The sequence below is a fragment of the Pseudogymnoascus verrucosus genome, assembly GCF_001662655.1.
Source record: "Pseudogymnoascus verrucosus strain UAMH 10579 unplaced genomic scaffold scaffold_80, whole genome shotgun sequence".
Lineage (NCBI taxonomy): Eukaryota > Fungi > Ascomycota > Leotiomycetes > Thelebolales > Thelebolaceae > Pseudogymnoascus > Pseudogymnoascus verrucosus.
This window is the reverse complement of record NW_017263731.1, coordinates 29,873-56,350: the sequence shown is the minus strand read 5'-3', so window position 1 is coordinate 56,350 and position 26,478 is coordinate 29,873. Positions and strand designations below refer to the sequence as shown.

The following is a 26,478-nucleotide window of genomic DNA, read 5'->3' as shown; positions in this document are numbered from 1 at the left end:
AAATGCCTCGTTGTGACTCCAACCATTTGCAATCGCCCCATTCTTACAGTACTTTCTGTTTATTGAAGCATAATTATACAGTCTTGCGACAATATACCCATGAATTACAGAAGGTAGCACGGCGTCACGATGCAGCTCACCTCTTCTGGCATCGAGCCTGTTCGCTCGAGTGGCCCTGCAGTCAAAGAGCAGGTTGTGGATAAGATCCCCAAGCGCTTTAAAGAGCTTAAATTTGGAGTCCAGTAAGTGATAATGCGACTGCTGTTTTTGTATATTCGTGCTCAAACTGACTACTTAGGTCCACACGCGATATTGTAAACCAAGGAGTTCTAGAGGTCTCTGATCGCATGCTCTACGATGTCGAGAAGAATCGCAAACCCGTCCCGAATGGAGCCGTAGATCCTAGGCTGGTGAGTCGTATATCAACTCTCTGATCATAACTGCAACACTGACGTCGCTTCTAGGGTACCTCAAGCAAGACGGGACGATGTGAAACTTGCGGCGAAGGACTGAATAATTGCAACGGCCACTTCGGTCACGTCAGATTGGCCCTCCCGGCGTTTCATATCGGCTACTTGAAGCTTGTGATAGCTATTCTACAAGAGATCTGCAAGGACTGCGCCCGAGTGTTGCTCACCGAGACTGAGCGCCGACAATTCCTCAAAGAGCTACGACGACCCAATATCGACAATTTGAAGCGCACTCAAATCTGTAAAAAGATCAACGCCCAATGCCGGAAGGCGAAGACTTGCCCATACTGTAGCGCAGTCAACGGTCAGATTCGGAAAACCGGTGTATTCAAGCTTACGCACGACAAATTTTTGGCCTACAACAAATCTACAGCGGCGAAGAAAGTTATCCCCCCAGAGAAGGCTGCCTTTGACAAGTCGTTTGTGGAGGCAAAGAAGACCAATGCTGAATTGGATAAACACCTGAAGAAAGCAATGGACGACTTGAACCCTCTTCGCGTTCTGAACCTCTTCAGGATGATCACGCCAACAGACTGCGAGTTGCTCGGAATCAATCCATCCGAGGGAAGGCCAGAAATGTTCCTGTGGCAATATGTGCCTGCTCCTCCAATTTGCATTCGGCCGTCGGTGGCCCAGGATGGTGCCAGCACCGAAGACGATTTAACATCGAAGTTAGGTGATATTGTTCACATCAGCTCGCTGATCAGGAGTGCCTTGCAAAAAGGACAGCCCATCCAAACAATTATGGAGCAGTGGGAATATCTACAACTTCAAATTGCTATGTATGTGAATAGCGACGTTCCAGGTCTCCAGCAACCGGGATTTGGAAAAGCTATTCGTGGGTTCTGCCAGAGGTTAAAAGGCAAACAAGGCCGCTTCAGAGGCAACCTTTCGGGGAAGCGTGTTGACTTTTCTGGGAGAACCGTTATCTCCCCGGATCCCAACCTTAGCATTGAAGAAGTTGCGATCCCAATTCTTGTGGCCACCAACATGACATATCCGGAACGAGTTCATGACAGGAACATCCATAAGCTGAGGGAATGCATAAAGCGAGGACCCGGTAAATGGCCAGGAGCTAACATCGTCGAAAAGAAGATGGATGGGCGGAAGGTCTCACTGAAGCATGCCGATCGGGAATACACGGCCAACACTCTCCGCGTTGGTGACGTTGTCGAGAGGCATCTGGAAGATGGAGATATTATTCTATTCAACCGCCAACCGTCTCTACACAAACTTAGTATTATGAGTCATTACGTCAAAGTTCGACCATGGAGAACCTTTCGATTCAACGAGTGCGTCTGTGGCCCTTACAACGCAGATTTCGACGGTGATGAGATGAATATCCATGTCCCGCAAACGGAAGAGGCGAGAACAGAAGCTATCAACCTGATGGGCGTGAAGAACAATTTGTGTACGCCCAAAAACGGAGAACCTATTATTTCGGCCACCCAAGATTTTATTACGGCCGCGTACCTTCTCAGTAGCAAAGAGAACTTCTTCGACCGCAAAACGTTTGCACATCTGTGCATGTACATGGTGGACGGAAAAATGGATATTGATATTCCGCCCCCAGCTATCATAAAACCGGAAGCTCTCTGGACGGGAAAACAGGTTTTCAGTGTTCTCATGCGCCCTAATAAAACATCTCCTGTCAAGGTTAATCTTGATGCGAAGTGTCGAGATTACAAAGCAGTTGCTGGACAGGCCCCGGATATGGATCCGAACGACGGATGGCTCGTTGTCCGTAACTCAGAGGTTATGTGTGGTAGAATGGACAAGACGACCGTTGGATCGGGAAAGAAAGACTGCATATTTTATACCATCCTGAGAGATTTCGGACCCGATCATGCAGTTTTGGCGATGAATCGACTTGCGAAGCTGTCAGCAAGATATCTGACTAACCGGGGCTTCTCAATTGGCATCAGTGACGTATATCCAAGCAAAAGTCTTGAGGATCAGAAATTGGCTCTTGTCACAAAGGCGTATGCCGAATGTGACGATCTCATTGTCCAATTCAAGTCAGGCAAGCTGGAGAAAGCAACTGGCTGCAACATGGAAGAAACATTGGAGAATAAGATTTCTGGTATTCTCAGCAGAGTTAGACAGCAAGCTGGAGAGTTCTGTATCAATACACTAAGCAAGTGGAACTCGCCACTTATCATGGCCAAATCCGGATCGAAAGGCTCAAATATTAACGTCGCGCAAATGGTCACTCTTGTCGGTCAGCAAATGATTTCAGGAGCCAGAGTTGCGGATGGATTCCAAGACCGTACTCTGCCTCATTTCCCCAAAAATGCACGTCAACCGCCCTCAAAAGGATTCGTGCGCAATAGCTTTTTTGGCGGCCTCACTCCTACCGAGTTTCTTTTTCACGCTATTTCAGGTCGTGAAGGTCTGGTCGATACTGCTGTAAAGACCGCTGAGACTGGTTACATGTCCAGACGTCTAATGAAATCTTTGGAAGATCTGTCTACACAGTATGACGACACCGTTAGAAATTCGTCTGGAGGCATCGTTCAGTTCCAGTTTGGAGCTGATAAACTTGATCCCGTTGATATGGAAGGCAGCGCTGTGCCTGTGCATTTCGATCGAACATTTACGCATGCTGAGAGTTTGACGTGGGATAACAACGACGCTGCTCTCCTGCCATACGAGATTACGGCCCAATGCGCGGCACTCCTCGAACCGGAGAAAGCAAAGCTTACGAGACGTGGCCTACTTCACAACGAGAAACTGGAGTACAACGACCAGAGCGACTATGCAATTGATGAACTAGAAAGTGCTCGAGGCTTTGTTAGCGAAGTAAGCAAATACGTTGGAAGGCTGGCACAAAAGCTCTCTCAGGCACGAAAAAGGGCTGGCTTGCCCGAACTGGCAGAAAACCCAAGCCTTTCCGATACACACTATAACCCCGCCACTGAAGACCAAACAAGACGAAACCAAATGGACCGAGTTGCAAAGGTTTCGGAGGCTACATTGGCCAAGTTCATTGAGCTCTGCCTGATGAAATATTTGAAGGCACACGTTGAGCCAGGGCATGCCGTCGGAGCTGTTGGAGCCCAGTCTATTGGTGAACCCGGAACGCAGATGACGCTGAGAACTTTCCATTTTGCTGGTGTTGCTGGTATGAGTATCACCCAGGGTGTGCCCCGTATCAAGGAAATCATCAATGCTTCGAAGCTGATCAGTACGCCTGTAATGACGTGTCCCCTGGAAAACCCACACGATATTGTTGCAGCACGCGTCGTTAAGGGCCGTATCGAGAAGACCTATATCTCAGATTGCATACGATTTGTCGAGGATATGTGGTCAGCCAAGAGCGCAACAATTTGTTTGTCAGTGGATGTTCAAGGTGTGAGCGAGATGCATCTTGATATCACCACAGCGGATATCGCGAATGCTATTCTGAGGAATAAAAAGCTGAAGATACCTAACGACGCACTCGACATTATCGGCGACGATATCTTCGTTCGTGTTGCTCACGGCTCCAACACTGGCACCTTTGGTCGCAGCGCCGCCGCCAAGAAGTCGACAGATGAAGCATCTGATCTTCTCCTCCGCGTTAACCACCTGAAGCGCACCATCCCTACCATCCCCGTCTCTGGCTACCCAGAGGCCACTCGAGCCATCATCCAGCAGGATAAGGGAGAGCACACCGTCCACGTCGAAGGCTACGGTCTTCGTGCCTGTATGACCACCGAGGGTGTCATTGGTACTAGAGTCACAACCAACAGCGTCGTCGAATGCAACCAAGTCCTTGGTATAGAAGCGGCGCGAACCACCATTGCTAATGAGATTGAGAGCGTGATGAGCGAAATGAATATCGATCCGCGTCACATGCAGCTGTTAGCTGATGTGATGACATACAAGGGTGAGATTTTGGGAATTACGCGCTTTGGTCTCAGCAAGATGAGAGATTCGGTACTGCAGCTTGCGTCGTTCGAGAAGACGCCCGATCACTTGTTTGATGCGGCAGCGGGGATGAAGAAGGATTCTATTGAAGGTGTTTCGGAGTGTATCATTATGGGACAGACGATGAGTGTCGGCACCGGCGCATTCAAGGTTGTCCGGAAACTTGGGTTGAAGGACACTGATGTGAAGACGAAGCCTACCGCATTTGAGGATCTGTGGAAGTGGGAGCTGGGAGAGCGGAAGAGGGAGCTGAAGGAGGCGGAGATGGCGGATGTGGATATGAATGGAGTTTGATGGGATGAGGTAAAAGAGACAATATCTTGGAGTTAATGGCTAATGCAAGTTCGGAGCGGTTTTTTATCAGCGTTGCTGCATATATATGTTGGAGTTTAATGGGCCTGGTGATTCGGCTAGTGGGGGGTATCTGAGATGATAGAAGAAGATATGAGAATCAAATGATATTCATGTCACGATGATTTTTCAGCTGTCACTACGTCACACACAAAGTCACCACGAGGTTTTAAATGTGATTGCGGATATATACCAAATCATATACAGTCCTTAAAAGGTTACTCCTATTCCCAAGCGACGAGATTACTTGCTGCTTCCCCCAAACCAGCCAGAGATACCGCTCTTCGCCTTCGCAGCCTCCTTCTCGATTGTGGCATCGAACTTGTCGACCTTGGCCATGGCCTCCTTGCCCACCTCTTTGCGGTAGGAATCCAACGACTCCCCAGTCTTGTTAAGCTCCTTGCGCGCCTTCTCAGCCTGGTCTTGTCAGTATATTGCAGTGGGGTTAAGGCTGTAGGGGAGGACATACGGCGTCGTCGATCTGCTGGCCCTTCTCGGTGGCCCATGCAGCGGCTGTCTTCTCGGCTTCCTTGCCACGGCCGGGGAGCTCGCCCTTCACGCGCGCGGAGGCAGATGAGAGATCCGCTGGGGTGGTGTTAGCAGGCCGTCATATTGTCGCCCGTTTGCAAAGCTGGTAGACGTAGGAATGGATATCTGGCTGGCTTACCCTCAAACTTCTTCTCTGCTACTTTCGCATTACCACCGGACTGGTAAAGGTAGTAACCGACACCTGCTGCGGCGGTAAGGCCGACAGCGAGAGGGACGCGGGACTTTGGCTGGGCCATTGTTGATGTGGTTGTTGGTGGTTGGAGGAGGAGGTTATATTAGTGTTGATATGATAATGGAACAGTCGCTCGACAATTGAGGTCAAGATTCAGAGTTGTTTTTAAAGAGAAGAAGTCAATGGAGGGAGCGAAAGCCGAAGGCGACAGATGTTTGCGGAGAGTGATGAGGGGTCCTGTTACAAGCTGGGTCAATCTCGTTATATGATTCGTCCATCCTTGTGAAATGCATTGCTACATTTGCCTATGACCTTGGGATCTCCAAGTGAGCAACAATTGCTACGTCATCGATTTGTTGGTTGCACGTGATTGTTGGATTTTGGATTGGAGCTTGGATAGATGCTAAAGTTACTCTAGTAAGTTGTTAGTTAGCAAGGTCCTTCCAAGGTTTCCTGGTGGGGAATCTGCCTGGTAGGTAGCTGAACAACTGGGACATTGGTAACTTGGACGCTTGTATTTGTTTTAGGAGAGTCGCGTCTCGTCACTCTTTGGTATACGGAGTAATTATTGTGTTATGCATATTTGTTAATTATTCGTTCTTTTGGAAGTTCTGTGATTTGGCCCAATCGGTAGCTTGTTCGCCATCATTGTTATCTCGGTGTGCGACTTGGAACCTCAAGACAAGGCCAAAACGACGGCCACCCACGGCCACAGCTTTGCCTTCCCCCCTATCTCACGTATATGGTGCAGATTCACATCTCAAACAGCTTTCTAGCTGTCCCGTGAGCTTCGAGATGCAGCGAGCATAAGCTATCTTCCAACGAAACCCCACAATGACCACCTTATTCAACGCGGTCTCACACGCCTCCAGCCGCCGCCCGATTGCCTTACGCGACGAGGACTACGACCATGAAATACACCTCGTCGACCAGACTAATCTATCTCCAGTAGGCAGCCGCTCTGTCGAAATCCCCCGCAGCGACGACGAGTCTTCCGTCACCCCGCAAACATCACAAACCCCACTCTCTCGCCGCCATAGCTTCGACCACGGCAAGGGCTCCGCGAGGATCAGGGGCGGGATCGAGCATAAACGGTGGAGCAAGAAATGGACCGAAGAACGAACCGGAGAGCGTGCAGGCCAGCTCATCACAGACGATGATAGCAGCCTGGATGTGACCCCGACGAAGAGCGCAGGAGTGCGCGTTATAGTGTCAGGGAGCGATGGAGAGAATAGCAGGTCTGGCCGCCCGAAGCACAAGGTAGTGCCGTCGGTGACCATAGACCGATCACCCAGCATCTGCACGCCTGAGTCGGCAATCGATGTGCTCTACGAGAACGAACGTGGAGGCTTCCTCTGTGGACACCCTTTATTCAGCTTTCGCGCCCTTGGCATGTTCGACGCCGCACCGTGGACCAATATCGCCTTCAAACCATCCGCAACAAATATAAAAAACGCCCAGGTGCCTGATCCAGGCTGGACCTGGGCCTGGGCCGACTGGGTCATCAACCGCGATCCTGATAACGAGATCCTTGACGACGAGGGCTGGGAGTACAGCTTCATGTTCAGCAAACGTTGTAGCTGGCACGGCCCGACCTGGTACAACTCTTTTGTTCGCCGCCGCGCGTGGATCCGGAAGCGCGTGCGCGTGCACCACGAAACGGACACGGAGGACCCGCACAGACTGACCGCGGAGTATTTCGCGGTGCATCCGGATAGGTTGAGCAGCGCGAGTGCCAGCGTGAGTCGGCGCAGCTCGAGGCGTGATATGGTGCGGGGGGAGGTAGAAGAAATAAAAGATATTGAACAGGTGCTTGCGGCGCTGAAGGCGTGCAGGATCGATCGAGAGAAGAGTGAGGTTGTAGAGGCGTTTGTGAAGGGGGGCAAGGCGGACTTAAAGGACCTTGCGGAGAGGATGCATGATGTTATGGGCATGTTTATCTTTCAGGCGTCACGACGGACTCTGCTTGCGCATCTGACTACGGCATTGGATGAGACTTCAAAAGAGCAGAAAGAAGTAGAAGAGAAGGGTGAGGCTGCAAACGCGGAAGACGGTAAAAGGAAGGAGAGGCTTAATCATCTACTTAATGCGGTCGAGGCCGCGGATGGGGAAGTTAAACGGCTGGAGTACTGGAGTGATATCAAGGGCGTTACGGAGGAAGGGATGGCGAAAGGCGCGGTAGACGAGGAACAGGGCTGGGATCCGGCGTGGACGGGATTGGATACAAGTGCACCTCGGGATGTGATAAAGGAGGCGCAAATGCCAGGAGTTGATAATGGCCCTGCTAAAAGAGCGGGGGAAACCGCGGATAGTGAGCCGGCAGCGACGGAGAAGAAAGGGAAGGGCAAGGAGAATGGGGAGACACCGTAGAGAGCGGCCTGGCGCATGGACACGTGGGATTGAACAGCATCTTATACCCGTTGAATAATCATATTAACAATAACCTACCTACGATAATTTGGAACGTCCATCGCCTGTGCACCACGAAGCTTCGCCCCTTCGCCTCACAATACCTATTGAAACTAAGACTTATAAAGCGCGATCTCTTCGCCTAGCCTAGGATTGTTCCACCAAACGATGACCCCATGATTCGGAATATTTTGCCACTTTCTTTCGTCTCCCCAAGTATCGAATGGCGGTATTGTTTCCACAGCCCTGATATAAGGGTTATTGAAGCGCCGATCCTCATCGCTGCATATCTCGATCCTAATAGGAGTGCTGATTATATCGGAAACTGTTAAGTCCCAGCGGAATTGCCCCAGAGATTCTGTATGCCCGTCGCTGTAGTGTAGGATGAGTCCAATACACGGACGTTTTCGCTGTCCCCTGTCTTGACAGAATTGTACCCCAGTGAGGCCTTCCAGTGGAGCCTTTGTCAAGTACCATTAATCATGAGCATCCTCATACTCATAGGTCCATACTAGAGAGTTGGCCCAAGGGGTCGGGTACAAATACACTTCCGAACTTGGTATTTGGTTGGTTGGCTTCCTCGCGCGGTGAGAATCGCATATAACTCCAAACTCCGTGATAAATGGTGATATCGGATCGAAACCGTTGTGGAATATCCCCGAGATGGCGCCGTCGCCACTTCTAAGAAGAGAACGAGACTGATGGGGCCTCATTTGAGAAGTAGGCTGACTAGAGGGCGTTTCTTTATAAGGTATATATGCCCCGAAAGTCATCGTTCTGCATAGAGATGTTTCGAGCTATAATAGCAAATTTAGTCTTGATAATACATCCGAAAAGGAACACCTACAACAACTGATGGGCCAGAGGATCGGATATTTTCATCAATAACCCCATCCTTGCGGGTCCATACGTCGGTTATAGATTCGCCAGGATTGATGGGAAAGTACATCCAAGTGAGAAAAGAGTCCGAGTACTGTTGCTTCATATGGGAGACGAAACGCCTATAATCCACTGTTAAACCTGTGAAGAAATGGAATCCAATATTACGATTATCCCAGCGGCAAACGGTAAGGCCCTTGACATCAGCATCGAGCTGCGTATAGTGAAGCCAGCTAGACCCCTGATTTGCCTCTTCAATGCAATCCACATTATACGGCGAGACCAAAGGCGGACATGGAATGGTCCACGTCCCTCTTTCACGGTTTTGATCAGTTATAGTTGACCGGACTCTTCGAAGAAATAACCCCTGGGTTAACTTTAGGGGAGTTTCCCAGAGACCTAGCAGAGAGGAGTCTCACATTATATAAGACCTCAATTTCAGCATTCAATGATGCATTAGGTTCGCCAAGTACTTCATACCAAGCAGATCCATCTTCCGATGGCTCTACACCGTCCACAACAGGTCGTATATTGCGGATTCCCATGTGGTCTTTGGACACAATAAGTCTCCGCGTATTGGGTGGCACTCCAAGCAATTCCCCAGGGACCCCTTCGTCCGAGGGCTTCCCAAATGGCACATTGCTGATTTTTGAAATATAAGAAATGCCTCGGAATTCTATTCTTGTCAAGAAGACAGGCTTCGACGTAGTGACTATTTCACATATGTCCTCACAGCCACGCTGCCACTGGTCAAACAGTCGACGAGTTTCGCCGAGCACTATCAACCACCGACATTCCCCTAGGTAACGCAAGATCGTACGTATGATCTCCTCAGGTAGCCTCCTCAACAAAGCTTGGCTGAAGCAGCCCCTCAGTACAACTTTAGTATACTTACCAAAAAGAAGCCCCTCCCTCACGGATTCACGGATTCCTCTTTTATACCTAGGGGGCGGATATGTAGGCTTAGTTGCCTCGTAAAAATCCTTGATTTCCCCCTCCTTTGGGACCTCTGCACCGATGAAACTACTGGCTAAATTATAATAACAGGCTTCATGATACCAAAGTGGCAGATATGACCTTCTGGCGTGAGGGCTGGCTCGTGGATCGTCGTTGATAGCCGCGTAGCCTTTTCCATGAGTATGAGATGGCCCCAAAATCCGATCTGTTGTTTCCCCCCGGCATATAGTACATGTATATGGAGTATAAAGGTTGTTAGGATAGTGGCCTGCCATATTGTGTTAGAAGTTTGAACCGTGGTTAGCTATTTGGGAGGGACGCGGCCCAGGTTTCTGGTTGTCGGTCTATGTGATGAATGCCTTGGAGTCTCATTTGCTAGATTAGGCGACATCGAACAGCCAATTGTAACTATTTGCGAAGGACCCAGGTCCTTTGCCAGAATATCGTAGTCACATATATTCCACGAACATGCAATTCAATACTTCAGAGCGCGGGAAAGGGGTGTGGTATTCCAATATAAATATGTTGGATATACGGGCCCAGCCGGCTTGAATGCGGACAGGAGATCCAAGCCAGGTCAAATCAACGGAGTCGCGAGCATAGCATCAGCAAATATAACAAGGCACATCTAGTGAAGATAATCGCCGCGTGGGTACTAAAGGGAAGCAGAGCGGCTCTAAAGCATATTGTTGCGGCAGGCGCCATGGGACATACCATACCATAGCTCAGCTTCCAGCACCAGCTGTGACAACGCAGTGAATTTGCCTTTTATTGCCATAGCAATCAATGTTAGAGTCACATATTACGAGAAAACCTATCAAAGACTGAGTCATTCATGGTATATTGCGACAGCTAGATGTATATATGGTACTGTATCTTCCAAATTAAGCTTCTTTGTCTGGTTTACAACGTTCTTTTTTACAACTTCAACACCCTCAATGGAATAGAACAGAGACTAATGGCTATGGGCATATTTGCCCATATTTACTGAAACTTGGTCAAGTCGATCTTTGGCCCAGCATAACGCGTGCGCGCGTAGGCAAACCAGTTCACCAGCGCGAATATAGCCATGCAGCCAAGAACCGCACAGGTATAATCTGCACAAAGAATCAGCAAGGCCCAGGTCATTTAAATTTACCGTGGAAGATGGGGAGGGACTTACTCATAGTTGAACCCGACACGGGCAGCGCGAGAGGGAGATTGTACAGCACGAGTTGGAGGGCGCTCCACGCCACTGTTACGCCGTTGACAAACCATCCAAACTTCCCCAAGTTCCAGCGCCCGCTCGATGGGAGATACTGCGGCGCCCGGCCACGTATCATGAGTAAAGCGGCTGGAATGGCGAATGTGAGCTGTTGCAGGACAAGGCCGGTGCCGATGATGGCGCTGAAAGCCGTGGTGGAGCCGAGATAGATGCATCCGATAATAAAGACAACAAAAGAGTTAAAGAAAAGTGCGTATGGTGGGACACCAAGGCCTTGATGCATCTGGCCTATGTATTTGGAGAAGATGAGAGCATCATCGCGAGCAAAGGAGAACGTCAGGCGAGAGGCGGTCTGCTGACTGGCGTTGAGAGCAAAGATGCCGGTGAGGAGGAGAAGGACGATGAAGATCGTAGCGGCGGTCTCGGACTTAGTCGCCTGGTTCCAAATCTCATAGATGGGGACAGCAGTTGGAGTCATAAGGACCGCATCGAAGTCAGAAATGCAATAGAACATGGCGACTACAAATGCGAAGGTCGTCACAAAGCCGATGACAATGGTGGCCATGAGGGCTTGCGGGACGGCCGTCGAAGCGTTGATGCAGTCCTCCGCAAGATGAATGGCTCCATCAAGACCGGAGTACATAAAATTGGGGTTTACTAGGCCAGTAAGGAAGACTATTCCGTCGGGCCAGCCGGAATCATTGACGAAGGTGTTCCACACATATTCGTTTGGCTGCTTGGGGCCGGCGATGGCGAGACATGTAATGAAAAAGATGATAAAGCAGAGCAGGGACAATGCGACTGGTAAGGTCGTTAGTAAGACTCAAAAGCGGAAGCAGATATACCAACAGCCAATATTATGTGTCCATGCTGCCTTGGGTAAAATAAAGAGGTTGTAAACAAGCACTGAGACGTTGAGGACTTGGTATATCAAAAACGAATGCCACTGCAAAATCACAAAATCATTGTTGTAGAAGACAACAATCCCCATGATGATCTGGGGCATGATGATGCAAATACCAGCGCAGATGGCGACCCATCCAAACATGTTGATGGTGCCAACCGTGTAGCTCTGTTTCTCGTCAGGCTCAGTCAAGCTACACATGGTTCAAAAACATACCATTCCTCTCGCATACTTTTTCGGTGCGAGTATCGCAGTCCAATGGTACTGCCCTCCAGCAGTTGGATATCTGGCACTCAGCTCCGCCAAGCTCAATGCCGTCGCGCCCATCAGAAAGAGAATGACGATGCAGCCATAGATGATCGTCACTGGCCCTCCCTGGAAGATGGCGAGGAACATGGACGCGGCCACACCGGCCCAACTATTGCAGACATTGAATCCAGCAGAGAGCACCTCCAGGGCACCAATCGTCCGCGGTGGATGCGCAACTTCGGCGAAGACGTCGACTTCCCCATCGCGAGAGCTGGCTGTGATGGAACGTCAGTTGAGCACAATTATGCTGGCTATCACATCACATGGAAGTGCATCTGCTGTGCCAATTGGCCTCAGCAACCACTCCTTGAGGAGATTCAGAAAGGACTTGTCACTTACGGATACTGTTGTCCTGGCTCAGCTCTGAGTCTATAGAGTGGGGGTCAGCGACTGTTCTATTTCTCCCTGACGGAATGTCTCATGAATTAATCCGGGCTCGGAGAGACTCACCAACAGCCCCAACTTGTCTCTCTTTGACATCCTCCTTATCAGACATGATAGGCATCTCAATTGGGGTCTATAAGATGTAGGCTTCGTTCTTCTAATCCCTCGGAGAGATCAGGACGTTCTGTGAAGTTGTTGATGGTGTATGAAAGAGGTTCGCTTTCAATTTTGTCCATAGATCAATGATTCTAGGAACCGGCACATTATCCGCATATAGCGCCTGCAGGAATATCCTTGATCCAACAATGCGTATTGATCCTAATTATGTCTTAACGTAGCAGTCGCAAGTGTCAAGCCCCTGCTTGTGTGCCACATTTCTTCGCGGTGTCGTGTCACGCCTGTTTACCACGTTTGTTCGGTTCCAGGCCTAACCCCCCTCCCCCAAATTCCACGCCAGCTGAGTATGGACGACCTTCCACAACCCTTACCTGGCACACACCTTACTACAGGGGCATATTTTACAAGGTGTCCAAGTCCGAACTTCCGCAAGTTTGCCAATAACAATTGCCATCTCGGCCACTCTGGAGGTCCACCACGGAGGCCTCATTTATCACTTTCGCATTGCACGCCCCGAAACGAGCATTTCCAGCGAAAAGGAGGTCTCAGAGCAACAGCCAAAGTTTCACAAAAACAAGCTACTCAAGATGTCTATCCGCGCTGCTGTCCCAGCGGACTACCCCCGCATGGCTGAGGTTGCCGCCGCTGCGTTCATGGAGGACGACGTCTATGGGCGCTTCATGTTCCCCCGTCGTCGCCAATATCCTGAGGACTACATCACCCAGTGGGAGAGGCGCATTGCCATGTACGCCACCAAGCCCGAGTACGAACAGTATGTTGCTGTGGATGCCTTGACTGGCTCCGTTGTTGCATGGGCATGCTGGGAGCGCATTGGACCCGGGGCTGCGGCTCGCGCGAACCCGTTGTATCTACGTAAGTTCGCTGGAACCACGCACCGAAGGGTCTACAGGGTGCTAATAGTTTGAACAGGCATCAAGAACTTCTATGCTACGGTTATGGGCAGCGTCGTGTCCTACTTCTGGCCAGATCGTTCTGCGGACCCGGAGCACATCAAGGCCTTCAAGGACGCTGTGCCCTATGCTGCGCACCTCTGGTCTGGAGATCGCGAGGAGGCATGGCACCTTGACATCCTCTGTACGCACCCTGACTTTGAGGGCAAGAAGCACGGCAGCTCGCTTGTCAAGTGGGGGATCAGCCAGGCTGAGGGAGAAGGGATTTGCACGTCGGTGATTGCTGCATGGGAGAAGGATCCTTACTATGCAAAGTTTGGATTCAAGGAGGCCGGAAGAGCGGATGTGGGGCCGATCGCTGGGGTCAAGGGCGGCGCTGTCATGTTTAGGGACAAGATTGCAAGGGAGTAGAGAGAAGGGGAAGGCGGCGATGAGACGGAAGGCAAGGAAGAGAAGGAAGGGTAGGAAAGTGATCCGGGCGGACAGGTACAGACCCGCAGTTGTGGGTTGTATACATATGGATCGCAAATAGCGGCGGCGTTCTCGATGCTACTATGTCCGAGCCCGATATAGTAAGGTATGCAAACAACAAGGGAATCCATTGTTGCAGATCTCTTTCATTGGTCCATTGACCTTGCCGTTTCCGTTCCGTGTGTGAAGCAAGCATTGTCCCAAATGATCTCGGCCAATATATATGTCAGAGTACCATGTGCAATCAGGCGTGATGGAGTGCTACCAGGTGCTACAGGGTGCTACGAGCGATCCTGCATCGGCGTAATGCCAAGCGAGGTCTTCCACATCCAATATTTCACGTACGTACATATGAAGGTTGTATTTGAAACGCGACGTGCATTTGATTGACATTAATCCACTGCCTGTGCTTTAATAATGCCTGCATATCTCAGAGATTGTGGCTATATAACGCCGCATATCGTATAAGATCCAATGTTAAAATGTGATAGAATATGCCAAGATATCCGGCGCCGGGCGTACGTGGGTGTACCCACCGCAAACCAAACCATAACACACGGAGAATCAATCAAAGAACCGCAAGCTTCGCCACATTGAGGAAGTGAGACATTTGGCGGGATTGGCTTGTGGAAAACGTGCGTAGATATATAACGGCCAGCTAAGGCAAACGCCATAGTATGCGCCCACGCCGCTAATGCGCCACAGGGGATGAAGTATGAAGAGTTATGAAGACGTTATTTGCTACGGGTATCTAATCCTTGGTCTCCGCGCTATTGATACCGATCCAACCAGACCACTCTGCGTTACTTCTAGCAATAAACACTAGACTAGCCACTGTACCGTCCACTACCACACTTAGCCTGCAAAATGACAGCGGGCTGTGTTCAGCCGGTGCGTCCCGCCGGCGGGCCCCGCTTCCGCGCTCCGCTATCTTGATCGTTGTCTACGTTGTTCAGCACGAACTCCGTTGTTTTGTAAATGCCCCCATCCACTACCAGGCGCGTCTTGCTCTCCGATCGCGGTGGCTGTGTGCCAGACTCGACCGTTGTGCGCGTTGTCCCGACCCTCTTTGAGCCGTATAGTTCGCGTGACATGCCTCCACTACCAGTAGACTCAAGCGTGTAGGAGAGCCCACCCTCAAAGCCAGCTGGGAGGGCCGTGTTGAAGACGCCGGATTGCATGCTCGCCAAAAGGTGCTGTAGGCTGGGAATACAAGCTGTGACAATGCTGAGGTGCGTAACTGCCCTACGTGGAGGACTGGTGTCAGCGAAATAGGGGTGGATCTTTGGTGGGGGGGTTTCTTACTGTGTCCAAATTGCCACATTGGCGCCGTACCAGGGTTTGTCAGTAGATCCAATGTATCGCGACAAATAGATCAATCGCGGGATCTCTGCAAGGCATACACTGTGGAGTCTGGTTAGCTGTTGCTCCCTCAAGCTAGGCGCCTAAATAACCCACAGCATTCTGGCCATGAACACCAGCATCACTATCGCCCTCTTTCTTCGCTGGATCTGGACACCCCAGAGGATGACAACTGGCAGAATGGTAAGGGCGATGTCTGTGATGATATCAATGATTCCGGCAGCGTAGTATAGTGCAGCCTGGTTTTTGCAGACACCAGAGATGTTGTTCCATGGTTGTGGCAAGGAGCACTGGAATGCAAATGCAATGACAGTCGCAACTCCCCATGTAGCAATGAGGCATAGAATGATCCTTCCCACTCTAATTGTGGCCACGTTTGGTGTCAATCTTGTGATGAAAAGGAGCAGCGACATCTTGGCCAGGACGGTCGTTATGATAAATAGAATCTGGTATGTGTAGTTATATTTGTTGTACATATCTATCTCGCCGTCGAGTAGGCTTGATTCGTGGCGTCCAAGACCAGCTAGGACTGCTTTATGAAGTATGCCGCATTGTATCAGTCCAAATGCCTATGTTGTTGTCAGTTTGGTCTGGGGAGGCAAACTTGAGTAGAGGGCTTCTTTACACCAGCAGCTGCAATCAGATTATCATCAAGGCTCCATGACCTGATGGATAACTTCCTGAGCAGGCGGACAATGACTGTGATAACCATAAAACACATCATCGTCCAGTTTGCTATAACCACATATCCACCATGATCAGTATCGCTAATCACCCAATGCGGAGGTGACAAGGCCGCCAGCGGGTTTGGATCTGACTCTTCGCTCATCGTGAAAACGAATTAACAATTAAGCATACACGGTGAAAATTTCCAGATGCCACAGTGAAGAATAAAAATACAGTAATGAGGGCGATGCCAGCACCAAGTAAGTAATGAACATAACACTGAGTCCGTCATTATCAATATCAGAGGGGTCGGCGACCAGGCCAGTCACTCCCCCTCGCCCCTGGCCGCCCATTCTGGGATTCCGCATGTGCTGGGTATTATAGGGCACCCTTGTCCGCTGCAACCACCCACTCCCATGCGACATGGCATGATTTCTTTTGGCGCGCTGTGAATCTGATAGCCCCCAAAAAAGGTCCCTGGTCGGGGGTTCGTTTCGGGGGCTCGGTGTAATCAGCCAGTAGTGACAAATTACCCAAATAGAAAAAGTACTGATCACATCCAGGAGTGTTTCTCAATCACACCCGGCGGCCCTCTGCACCTGTGCTACTGGGTAGGATGCACAGTGCAATGGGGCAGAGCACTTTAATGGAACCTGCATCTGCCAATGCACTGTATGGTGCCTGTTCTATCATGTTTTGTCTCGAATGCCGGCTCCCCGCGTGCCGGATTTTGCCCGCTCAACTCTCATCTTCAAATATCCCCCAAAGGGAGCCCATTTCTCATGGCACCTCAAGCATATTAGTGTTTGAGGCCATCTGCTATTTCAAAGACATCGACATCTCTATATTTCAAACATGACTATGGAATTCGAGATGACAGGGCGCCGGCCCAGCAGGAACGGCTCGGGCGAGGTCAAGAACGATGACGAGGAGTACTCTTATGGCAGCCGTGACCGAGCGGTTCTTGCAAACTTGGGGAAGAAGCAGGCGCTGAAGGTAAGCTTCCGGCGCTATGAACTGGTGGGGACATACAGCTAATAGCAGTAGCGGAACTTTGGCTTCATATCCATGGTGGTGCGAACAGCCTCAGAGTGATACCAGAGTCGATAGCCACAGCGCTGACCGCGCATCCAGGGGTTCTCAAGCACATTGATGGCTACATGGGAACCATTATCAGCGTTGGTAATCCTCATACAACTGCAAGCTAAAGGCTAATCCAAGCACAGCTTACTGCAAGGAGGACTCCTCAATGGCGGTCCCGTGTCGCTGGTATATGGCTTCATTCTCTGTTTCTTCGGTACGCTCGCGACTTGTGCGTCGCTGGGTGAGATGGCATCAATGTAAGCCAGCCATGTCTTAAAAGTTTGGCCAATTGTCTCTAATCAATTTTGCACAACAGGAGTCCAACGTCTGGAGGGCAGTATCACTGGGTTGCGCAGCTGGCACCGCGCAAGTACTCCATATTGTTGGGGTGGTACACTGGTAAGACATCCATGAAAGTCGTGCCGTACAACATTCTAACACACCGCAGGATGGGCCTCAGTCCTTGCATGGCTAGCTGCTACGGCGGCACCAGCCTTCCTCGGCGGGACTTTGATTCAAGGTCTCCTAGTCCTAAACGACGACACATATGTATACGAGCGATGGCATGGCACTCTGCTCTATACTGCGATTGTCACTTCAGCAGTCGTCGTGAACATCTTTGGCATCAAGATTCTACCTCACCTAGAAAGCATCATTCTCTTGATGCATATAGGGCTCTGGTTTCTCCTTTTAATCCCGATGGTGTGTCTTGCACCGCAACATTCAGCTGAGTGGGTCTTCACGGATTTTGAGAACAAAGGAGGTTGGAGTAGCGATGGCGTGTCTTGGTGTGTTGGCCTTCTCACAAGCGCCTTTCCATTTACTGGTAAGTCGAAATTCCTGTGTTAATGTTACAATGTCTCATATCCGAGTCAGGTTTTGACGGTGCGTGGCACATGAGCGAGGAAATTGAAAACGCAACAACCGTCGTTCCGCGCGCCATGATCACAAGTATAGTGCTCAATGGCTCTCTCGGTTTCGGCTTCCTAATTGCGCTCTTATTCAGCATGGGGGATATCAACGCCGCCCTCTCGACCCCCACGGGATTCCCAATTATCGAAATATTCTACTTCGCGACGAGTTCGAAGTTGGCCGCAACCCTGATGGTGTGTGGCATTGTCTTTTCGGCCGTAACATCCACCTGGGGTCTTCTCTCCGCCGCCTCGCGTATGACTTGGGCATTCTGCCGAGACAACGGATTGCCTTACTCGACCTACTTTGCGCACGTAAGTATCAATTTTCCTGCGCTTCGCTGAAACTAACACGTCCCAGGTTCACAGCACGCGCCACATCCCCATCCGATCTATTATCCTCACCGCCGCCACCCTACTCGTCCTTGGCTTAATCAATATCGCCTCCACGGCCGCCTTCTATGCCATCACCGGCCTTGCAACCGTGGCCTTGTACTCCACCTACATCGTCCCAATTGCACTTCTCGTGGTACGTCGGCTCTCAGGGGATGAAATCCCCTTTGGCCCGTGGCACCTCGGGAGATGGGGTATGCCCCTTAACATATTCTCTCTGGTGTACGCGTTGTTTGTGTCGATTTGGATGTTCTTTCCCGCGTTTGTTCCAGTGACGGCTGTGAATATGAATTATACGAGTGTTGTGTACGGGGGAACGTTTATTTTCAGTGCGGTGGCCTGGTATGCTTATGGCAAGACGACGTATTTGGGGCCGATTAAGGAGGTTAGGGAGTAAGCCGGTTGTGTGTGTAAGCTATGTCTGGACGTGGGAATAGATATCAAGGCGTTGAGAACCTATATATACTGTAGATAGATATTAAATATTCTCGCTCCTGAGCGAGTGTAATATAAGTAATGGCCTTTGGCTTGAGTGTCATAATGCTAGCTGTGCGTAGACACCGTGAGCAATGTTTTAGTAGGGGATGGTCGTGTTGGCGCAGAAAGACGGCAAGAATTAGACTCTGTATGTTATGGAATATTTTTTATTGATATGATTATTAGTTAATATACACTTTAGCTTCTTAATAGCCTTTTCTATATATACAGTATTTCCCCGATTCCAATTATTTTACATGTGCCATATACCATTTAGAAAACGCCAAAGCTGCACCATATATGCGAATATTGTACCCCCCAACTCCAATCCCCCATTTTACATATAGTAACATCACGCAAACTCTCGTGGGACAGCCTCCTTCTACAACCCGCTGACTCTCCTCGTCCAGTCCCTGACACTGCCAGCCCATTTGCTCACGGCCTTCCCGCTCGTGGAACTCGCTCTCCTAATATGCGCAAACTCTTTCTCCACAAGAGCAGGCCAATGCATCCCATGATGCCTACTACTATACACTCCCGCATTCGCAGCCTCCACGGCCGCCATCGAGTCAGACTGGCTCACCCTCCTCTCGCTTCCAGCTTCGCCGTCATCAGGCCAATCTACAATCGCCCTAGCCTTCGGCACCACAGACAGATACAGTGGATAAAGTGATACGAAGAACAAGAAAGCAACCCCAACAACAAATGGCCTCCGAGTATTCCCCATCCCCTTAATAACCCCAAGAACGACCCATGGTCCCGCCGCCCCTCCTATGTTCATAGTAATAACCAACGCACTACCGAGCTTTGTTTTCGCGCCGAGGCCCCTCAGCGCCAGCCCCACAATAATTGCATATATGGGGGCCTCACAGAAATATTCTGCTACGGCCAGTCCCGCAATCTTCGAACTGTTTTTCTTCTCCAGCTCAGCTGGAATCAGAATGAACGCCAACCTAAATGTTGCACTGCCTAAGAGGGCTCCGAGTAGGATGATGCGCGGCCGCACGTAGAGACACAATGCCGAGGCCAATAGCAACGACCCTGAGAATGCACAATGCCCATAGAGAACAAAATTCGGGGATAGTAACTGGCGCCGGTGGGTACCGTCTATTACGTTGGTGGAGGAGAGGAGTGAATTGTTGAACCAAACATTGAAACTCTCCTGGGAGAACATATAGCAGAACATGGTGAAGCAGGCGAAGGCGAGGCTTATATAGACAACTCGAAAGCCAAAAATGCGATTACTAGGATCGTCGTTAATAACGCGATTAAGTGGTAAAAGCTGGGGCTGGAGAGAGTCTTGGAGGTCCTCATCGCTCGCCTCTGGTAGTGGCGTGTAGTGAAAAACAAGGGCGATGATGACTGTGATGAAGGAAATAGTAAGATATGTCCACCGTATACTAAGGACGTTATTGTGAACTTCATTAGAGGGAAAAAAAGCCTTCTCAACCAGGAGCTGGCTGACAATTGCACCGATACTCTGAACGAATTGAACTGCTAGAAGGCGAGACTCGCCGTAGCGTGGCGGGCCGCAGAGGAGGACAAAGGCATTCGCGGTGGTCTCGAAAACAGACAAGCCAAATCCAATGATAAAATTGGAAATGATAAAGCCCGGATATGTAAGAAGGATGGAGGAAGGCCAGAAAACGAGAGTCCCAGTTCCAAGGATGCAAAGACCGACCATGAATGTCACCTTAAACCCACCCCTTCTCAGGCAGTACAACCCAACCGTTAAGGGGCCGAAGAAATATCCGGCAAAATACATTGTGTGCAGAGATACGGTCAGTGCTCGCGTATAACGTGCGATCAGAGATATTTGGACGTTGAGTGTGTTGAGTAGCCCGTAAGAAAATCCTAATAGGAAGAAAGAAACTGAGACCCAAGCACAGTATTTCCACGAGTCTTTTGCAGAAGTGCGCAGCATAGATCTTGGCTGACGGATTTTAACAAAACCAAAATGGATTTGGTTCGGTCGGTCAGGCCCGGATTCAGTTCTTGGAGGCATCCCAGGCGAGGTGAGAAAGTTGAGCATGTCCATTTCTTGATGTTGTTGTTGTTCTGGCGAGAACATTCCTTCTTGTGCTGGCTGTGCATCGTTCTGTACTTGGTGGTCGGCATCATTCTGTTGTGAAAGAGCTGTCTGTTGCGGGTACCTTCGCCTGGGAGAAAAGTTCTCATGCTCGGTTGAAGGTGAAGTTGAAGACTCGGTTTGCTCTATGGGGGTACTGCTCTCTAGGACGGGTGAATCAAGTGGATCTTGTGAGGGCTGCAATGAAGGCTCTTGAGATGTTTGCTGCATGGACGACCCGCCTTCATGGACTGGCGAAAGCGAGACTCGTCGTGAGGCCAACTGCGAGGGCGCCTCGCCCACTCCGCCGGTGGATGATACTGATGTTCGATGTGAATTCTGTAGAATAGGCGTCCCGAGACTCGGACCTGGCGTCATCGACATTTCCGGCAAAGGGGTCCCCGGCATTCTAAAGTTTAAGGGCGTGAACCCTTCTATGTTGTTCTGCCTGGCAGGGGCCCGATCCGTGGGCATTTCCGCCGGTCTTGTCAGGGTCGCTGAGACTTGAGACGATGTCTGGCTACCATGAAACCCAGGAGGGTTAATGAGCTTCGGCATTGTCTTGGATACCAATGGCTTCAGTAGCGGGATGCAACCACATATAATGCCGACATTCACCTCCACAATCGACCACATTAGACCGTACGATACATTGAATACAAAGTTGGGACTTGCACCAAGTCCGGGCGTTCCTTGTGGTGAGCTGGAATTAGCAGTTGTAGGTCCTAGGGCTTGCTGGAGGTAATAGATTCGGATCACGTCGACAATGGTGACAAATATTCCGAGTCCGAACGTTAAGACTAGTATTGTTTTCTGTCTCATAGGTAGATGCATACCGGTGAGAACAGGTATTGGAAGTACCAATATCGCAAGATCAGTGAAGATATTAGCCGGCGACGAGGCGAGAAAAAGTGTGACTAACGGTATACACTTCTGTGTCGGATCAACAAAAGAGTCCGAGAAGATCTTGTCGAGTGGGTGGCACTGGAAAACATTGATAAATGTCAATATTAGGCCTACCACATTTACCACTCCCATTGTTGCGTACGTTCCAATCCGGAACAGCTTATTCGTCCTCGAAAGGCGTAGGTAGAATATTAGGATGCTCGTCTTGGTAGCCATAAGTGCTGGGTTCTGATAATTGTTAGTTCGATCCCTTTCCCTCATATTCCACTCCATTCCTGCTCTGCACTGCTAGAGGTCCATGCTATTATAAGTAGGAATATACACACATAAATAATACTGTAGATATACCCGCATTTCTTCAAAGTCGTTATCCACTCTGGTTTGAGTTCTGCATCCATCAAGCCAAACCCCTTTCGTGCCGCAAGTAGAATAGTAAAAGAACCTCCAAATGCAATTATCCAGGCGAGTATCATCACGTAGTCATCCAAGGTTGTACGCCTCGTGATAAATATCCGGCTTATCATCCGTAGTGCCACGAACACAAAGGCAATGACGATCGTGACGGTCGTCGCGACTTGCACGGCTTCGCGCCGATCAGAACCAGGCATGCTGTCGACAGAGACTGGAGAGGCGAATTTCTCGAATAACTAATGGATGCTTCAACAACGCATCCGCATGTTATACGACTAATGGTGGGCGTATTGGAGTGCGTATATAGATACGCTCACGCGTATAGACTTCCTATTGTTACAAGTACTCCCCTTAAGCCCTTTGGTAACCTCAGATGCCATCACCAAGGCGGAATGTCATATGCGGTCCACACAGCGTCTCTTTTTGTGTTCGAGCGATCCAAACGTGTTGTCCCTCGGTCTGGATCCAACCTTCACGAAAGACACTGCTCCCCGGCAACAATGAAAGAAACAAGACGCGAATAGCCTCGCGACTGGTAGAGTAGAAGGCGAAATGTTTTCTCTTTTCCTCACGCCACTTTCTGTTGGGAAAGCTATGTGTGCCGTCATTGGAGCTACTTTACCTCGGCTGGTGCCGAACTCAGACATAGATGTCATATTTGGACCCCGACCAAAGTTGTAGACTTAAGGGACGCGCGGACAAACAATAAATCTGGGGAAGAAGAGGAGAATAGTAAACAGCGTAATAGTATGCGCCTCATATTCTGAGATAGAGATATGAGTCTGGACAGACACACTGGCGTGTATAAAGTCATCTCCTACCTGCAATGTGTCACGCATCAGATCAGGCTCCTCAAGGGAAGGGAATGTAGCTCCTGCCGTTCTACCTGGGATTGGTCTTCAGCCAGATTAAAACAACATATACGTATACGAGTCATTTGCACTGTCAAGGCTCGCTGACATTAGCCCCCAGGGATCAATTCAGCATCAAATTTAGCCCTGAGGTTCAGCTCTGACATTTGGATTTGTGGGATGCGTTCATTGAAATGAAATGGATTTGCCAACCAACGAAGGGACGGGATGGACGGTGGTCGTTGAAAGTGCGTCGGGCAAACAATTCTCCCGAGCCGTAATGCCTATCTGCTTACTGTACAGACCAGTCCTGTTTATGTCACCGCCTACGCCACTACTTGGGTTCTCAGCCCTCACAGCCCAATGCCCGTGATCAGATGACGAGTCGCATCTCTCCCCGCGAATCCTACGCGGTATAAGATCTCCATAGGGCTCGTATTCAACGTCGTGACAACGAATGTCTGAACGAACACGCCCGAACGGACGTTTTCCAAGATTCTCTGGTAGGTCAACCAGCATAGAGGAACGTGATCGCCCAAGAACAGTGCTTTCCGATTTGACAGTCAAATACGGTGGCGCTGTTGGCAGGTTATTCATAGAGTCAAGCTCGTATTTCATACCGCCTTTCCAGTTCTGTGATACCCGTGGTTGCCTTTTTCCCCAGAGGCTGAATGCAGGGAGCTGTCAGCCTTTTACGAACTCTCAGCCCTTTCCGCGGCTATAAAATCATGATGTATATCCCTCGATATGACACCTTCAAGCTCAGCTTTGCTTTCCATCGCTTTCACATCTACCTAAATAGTCAAACATGAGATTCACACTTCCAACTATCGCCCTCATCCTGAGCGGCACTGCCCTTGCTCTTCCTGCCGCGGAGCAGCTCGACAAGCGCGACACAGTTCAAACTGTGCACCTCACCTTCCATGGCGGCCCGGCCTCTTATGAGATGGCCTTCCCTGCTGACGGGACCATTCACCCGACCAGTGCGCCTCCCCTGTGGCTTCTTCACTCATCCCATTCTCTCTAACATACCTTTCAGATCACGACTTCGCGGTCTCCATCATCGACGCACCAGACTACCTCGCCCTGAGTGACTGCACCTTCCACACTGCTGGCCAGCAGACCCTCGTTGGCGGCATGAGCGCCACCGGTGTGCAGCAGGTTATCATTGGCCCGCCCCAACCTATCACTGGCGTGAGCTGTTACGGAACTTGCGTCGGGACTTATGGTATGTTGCCTTTTATGTGCCGGCGGTGTTGGCAATGACAAGCTAACCATGAATAGGCAAGTGCTACGATAGTAACAACCAGTTTATTGGCCCCTGCTGCAATGGGTACTGTGCTGCTACTCTTTGCAGGCCTTGGATCAACCCCTCCGCCTAAAGTGGAAGCGTCGAAGTGGAAGCATCGAGGAGGCGTTCTGGGGTCTGGGGTTAGGTTTGATGTAGATGTTTCCATGTTGTGAATCTTTTCAAGGTCCCGTAAGGGTTGATCACCTTCCTTTCAGTCTATTGCGGAGCAAAGTGAGTAGAGTATGGTCTTTATATACAATGGTATCTTATAATCTATTTACATTAATGACCTAATCCCGTGCCAACTCTTCATACTCCGGGAGTTCCCATCCCTCGAGAGTCTCCTTCAGGCTCCACTTCCCAATATTCACCTTGAATAAAGAGGCTATCCCCACGAGACAATTGATGACGGCAATTCCAAACGATGTTGACGTGAATGAGTCCAAGCTCGACTTTTCCTCCACTCCTTTTTGTACGTGGTTCATGAATGGGCGAAACTTTTGCTCGTAGGCCTTGAGCGCGGCCGCAATACCATCTTTGGTATCACCTCCTTTACTGGCATCTCCACCACAGTGTCTCCCAATCTCGCCAGCCAAGATATAAGCACCCACCATGGCACTGGTAGTGCCCATTCCCGTATTTACTGACGGGCAAAACCCGGCATCTCCAAGAAGAGTTACACGGCCGCGCGACCAAGACTCCATCTTGACAATACCTAGTTCATCGCCATAGAAGTTGTCGGTGTCTTTGAGAGACTCCAAGATCTCATCCAGCTGCCACCCAGCGCCTTTGAAAACCTCTGCCAAGGCCGCCTTCTCCTCTTCGACACCTTCCTGATAAGCAGTTCTGAGTTTCCCTGCATCAAGCTTGCAGGCCAGGTAGACCTGTATCTCCTTCGAATTGCTCCGTCGAGTCAACACCCATCTATTTCTGGTAGCGAGGTAGAAAGTGGCCATGTACCCCTCCCCTTCACGCATCGGCCGAGGGATAGTGAAGTATGCGATGTATTCCCCATCGCCAATGGGGACGAACGGATCCGCGGCACCGGGTCCGAGCATCATCCTGCGTGTTCGCGATCCCTGGCCATCGGCACCAATCAAGAGATCATACCTTCCCGTCTTGCCGTCCGCAAACCTAACCTCAACGGCGCCATCCGTCTCCTCGAAGCTTTCGATCGACGTTCCGAAGATATACTCGACTCGATCCTTGGTAACATCGTGCATAATACGACAAAGATCCCCTCTCATAATCTCATACTCGCTAGTGAAATTCTGAGTTCCTTTGCCAGACGTATTCGCTGGGAAGTAGCCGCGCCGTCTGCCCGACTTGTCGACTACCTGAATGCCCTGCTCTGGAGCGGCGTTGGCACGGAAAGCCTCATCGAGACCCATGCGTTTCAAGACCTCAATCCCGTGGAGGCGGAGGTCGATCTGGAGTCCTGTGATTCGTAGGCTTGAGAACCGTTCGACAACGGTGACTTCGTGACCGAGCTTTGACAGCCAAAAGGCTACTGCATTGCCGGCAATGCCTCCACCGCTGACGAGGATTTTCATAGGTGCCATGTTTTGCTTGATATTATGGGCGTTTGGGTGGTAATTGAAACGATAGTAGACGATGTAGACTAAAGTAAATAGAATTTTATAACATTAGTATGTTTTGACTTAAACAGACGGCAGGAACGCCCGAACGACAGGTCTTTTAACACAAGGGCAGGCCCGAACCTCCCAATATAATGAAACAGTTTGCTTTTGACTGGAGCTTGTGGAACAGTAGTACTGGAGGAACCTTTCACTGCTTATATTATTGATCACTGCCATGTTGTGTAATTTGCCGTTATCCCCGAACCGAAAACGGGTATACCGCGTCGTAAGCTCGTTCAAGTCATCCATCTGCCTCAAGGTAAATCTAGTCGCTACAAAGATGGTTGGAGATTCAATACAAATCTTAAATTCTTAAAGCACCACATATTGGTTGGGTAGAATAGCTAAAACTTTTCGAGGATGTTTGAGAACACAGGGGACGGAGATAAACGCACGGCTTATTATCTTCCTGTCTCGGAC

At 50.0% G+C, this 26,478-nt stretch overlaps 10 protein-coding genes across 10 annotated transcripts; 5 read left to right on the top strand and 5 right to left on the bottom strand.

The window, feature by feature from the left end:
- Positions 1-129: 129 nt before the first annotated feature.
- On the top strand, positions 130-4,676 carry VE01_10369 (uncharacterized protein; the record flags this gene model as incomplete). Its single annotated transcript, XM_018279768.1, has 3 exons — positions 130-242; positions 299-410; positions 465-4,676. 3 exons carry the CDS (start codon positions 130-132, stop codon positions 4,674-4,676), a joined length of 4,437 nt encoding a protein of 1,478 aa, XP_018125338.1.
- Positions 4,677-4,897: 221 nt separating this feature from the next.
- Positions 4,898-6,022, bottom strand: VE01_10368 (uncharacterized protein). Its single transcript, XM_018279767.2, has 3 exons — positions 5,401-6,022; positions 5,203-5,318; positions 4,898-5,150 (listed from the first exon to the last, which is right to left on the bottom strand). Exons 1-3 carry the CDS (start codon positions 5,516-5,518, stop codon positions 4,977-4,979), a joined length of 408 nt encoding a protein of 135 aa, XP_018125339.1. The 5' UTR covers positions 5,519-6,022; the 3' UTR covers positions 4,898-4,976.
- A 266-nt stretch (positions 6,023-6,288) lies between these two features.
- On the top strand, positions 6,289-7,824 carry VE01_10367 (uncharacterized protein; the record flags this gene model as incomplete). The annotated part of the gene is made up of 1 exon (XM_018279766.1): positions 6,289-7,824. The coding sequence occupies one exon, from the start codon at positions 6,289-6,291 to the stop codon at positions 7,822-7,824; it is 1,536 nt and encodes a 511-aa protein (XP_018125340.1).
- Positions 7,825-10,523: 2,699 nt separating this feature from the next.
- Positions 10,524-13,143, bottom strand: VE01_10366 (uncharacterized protein). The gene is made up of 6 exons (XM_018279765.2): positions 12,567-13,143; positions 12,456-12,485; positions 12,024-12,331; positions 11,753-11,975; positions 10,862-11,704; positions 10,524-10,796 (listed from the first exon to the last, which is right to left on the bottom strand). Exons 1-6 carry the CDS (start codon positions 12,619-12,621, stop codon positions 10,684-10,686), a joined length of 1,572 nt encoding a protein of 523 aa, XP_018125328.2. The 5' UTR covers positions 12,622-13,143; the 3' UTR covers positions 10,524-10,683.
- Positions 12,979-14,122, top strand: VE01_10365 (uncharacterized protein). Its single transcript, XM_018279764.2, has 2 exons — positions 12,979-13,490; positions 13,548-14,122. The coding sequence occupies exons 1-2, from the start codon at positions 13,205-13,207 to the stop codon at positions 13,937-13,939; spliced, it is 678 nt and encodes a 225-aa protein (XP_018125326.1). The 5' UTR covers positions 12,979-13,204; the 3' UTR covers positions 13,940-14,122.
- A 640-nt stretch (positions 14,123-14,762) lies between these two features.
- VE01_10364 (uncharacterized protein) lies at positions 14,763-16,307 on the bottom strand. Its single transcript, XM_018279763.2, has 4 exons — positions 15,987-16,307; positions 15,458-15,930; positions 15,305-15,403; positions 14,763-15,244 (listed from the first exon to the last, which is right to left on the bottom strand). Exons 1-4 carry the CDS (start codon positions 16,188-16,190, stop codon positions 14,884-14,886), a joined length of 1,137 nt encoding a protein of 378 aa, XP_018125327.1. The 5' UTR covers positions 16,191-16,307; the 3' UTR covers positions 14,763-14,883.
- A 437-nt stretch (positions 16,308-16,744) lies between these two features.
- VE01_10363 (uncharacterized protein) lies at positions 16,745-18,862 on the top strand. The gene is made up of 8 exons (XM_018279762.2): positions 16,745-17,023; positions 17,075-17,101; positions 17,162-17,205; positions 17,254-17,367; positions 17,427-17,509; positions 17,559-17,936; positions 17,987-18,336; positions 18,383-18,862. Exons 1-8 carry the CDS (start codon positions 16,883-16,885, stop codon positions 18,809-18,811), a joined length of 1,566 nt encoding a protein of 521 aa, XP_018125324.1. The 5' UTR covers positions 16,745-16,882; the 3' UTR covers positions 18,812-18,862.
- A 231-nt stretch (positions 18,863-19,093) lies between these two features.
- Positions 19,094-23,322, bottom strand: VE01_10362 (uncharacterized protein). The gene is made up of 2 exons (XM_018279761.2): positions 22,192-23,322; positions 19,094-22,093 (listed from the first exon to the last, which is right to left on the bottom strand). Exons 1-2 carry the CDS (start codon positions 22,471-22,473, stop codon positions 19,274-19,276), a joined length of 3,102 nt encoding a protein of 1,033 aa, XP_018125325.1. The 5' UTR covers positions 22,474-23,322; the 3' UTR covers positions 19,094-19,273.
- Positions 23,323-23,456: 134 nt separating this feature from the next.
- VE01_10361 (uncharacterized protein) lies at positions 23,457-24,709 on the top strand. The gene is made up of 3 exons (XM_018279760.2): positions 23,457-24,110; positions 24,167-24,355; positions 24,412-24,709. Exons 1-3 carry the CDS (start codon positions 23,936-23,938, stop codon positions 24,507-24,509), a joined length of 462 nt encoding a protein of 153 aa, XP_018125322.1. The 5' UTR covers positions 23,457-23,935; the 3' UTR covers positions 24,510-24,709.
- VE01_10360 (uncharacterized protein) lies at positions 24,694-26,402 on the bottom strand. Its single transcript, XM_018279759.2, has 2 exons — positions 26,140-26,402; positions 24,694-26,039 (listed from the first exon to the last, which is right to left on the bottom strand). Exon 2 carries the CDS (start codon positions 25,978-25,980, stop codon positions 24,709-24,711), a length of 1,272 nt encoding a protein of 423 aa, XP_018125323.1. The 5' UTR covers positions 25,981-26,039; positions 26,140-26,402; the 3' UTR covers positions 24,694-24,708.
- Positions 26,403-26,478: the final 76 nt, after the last annotated feature.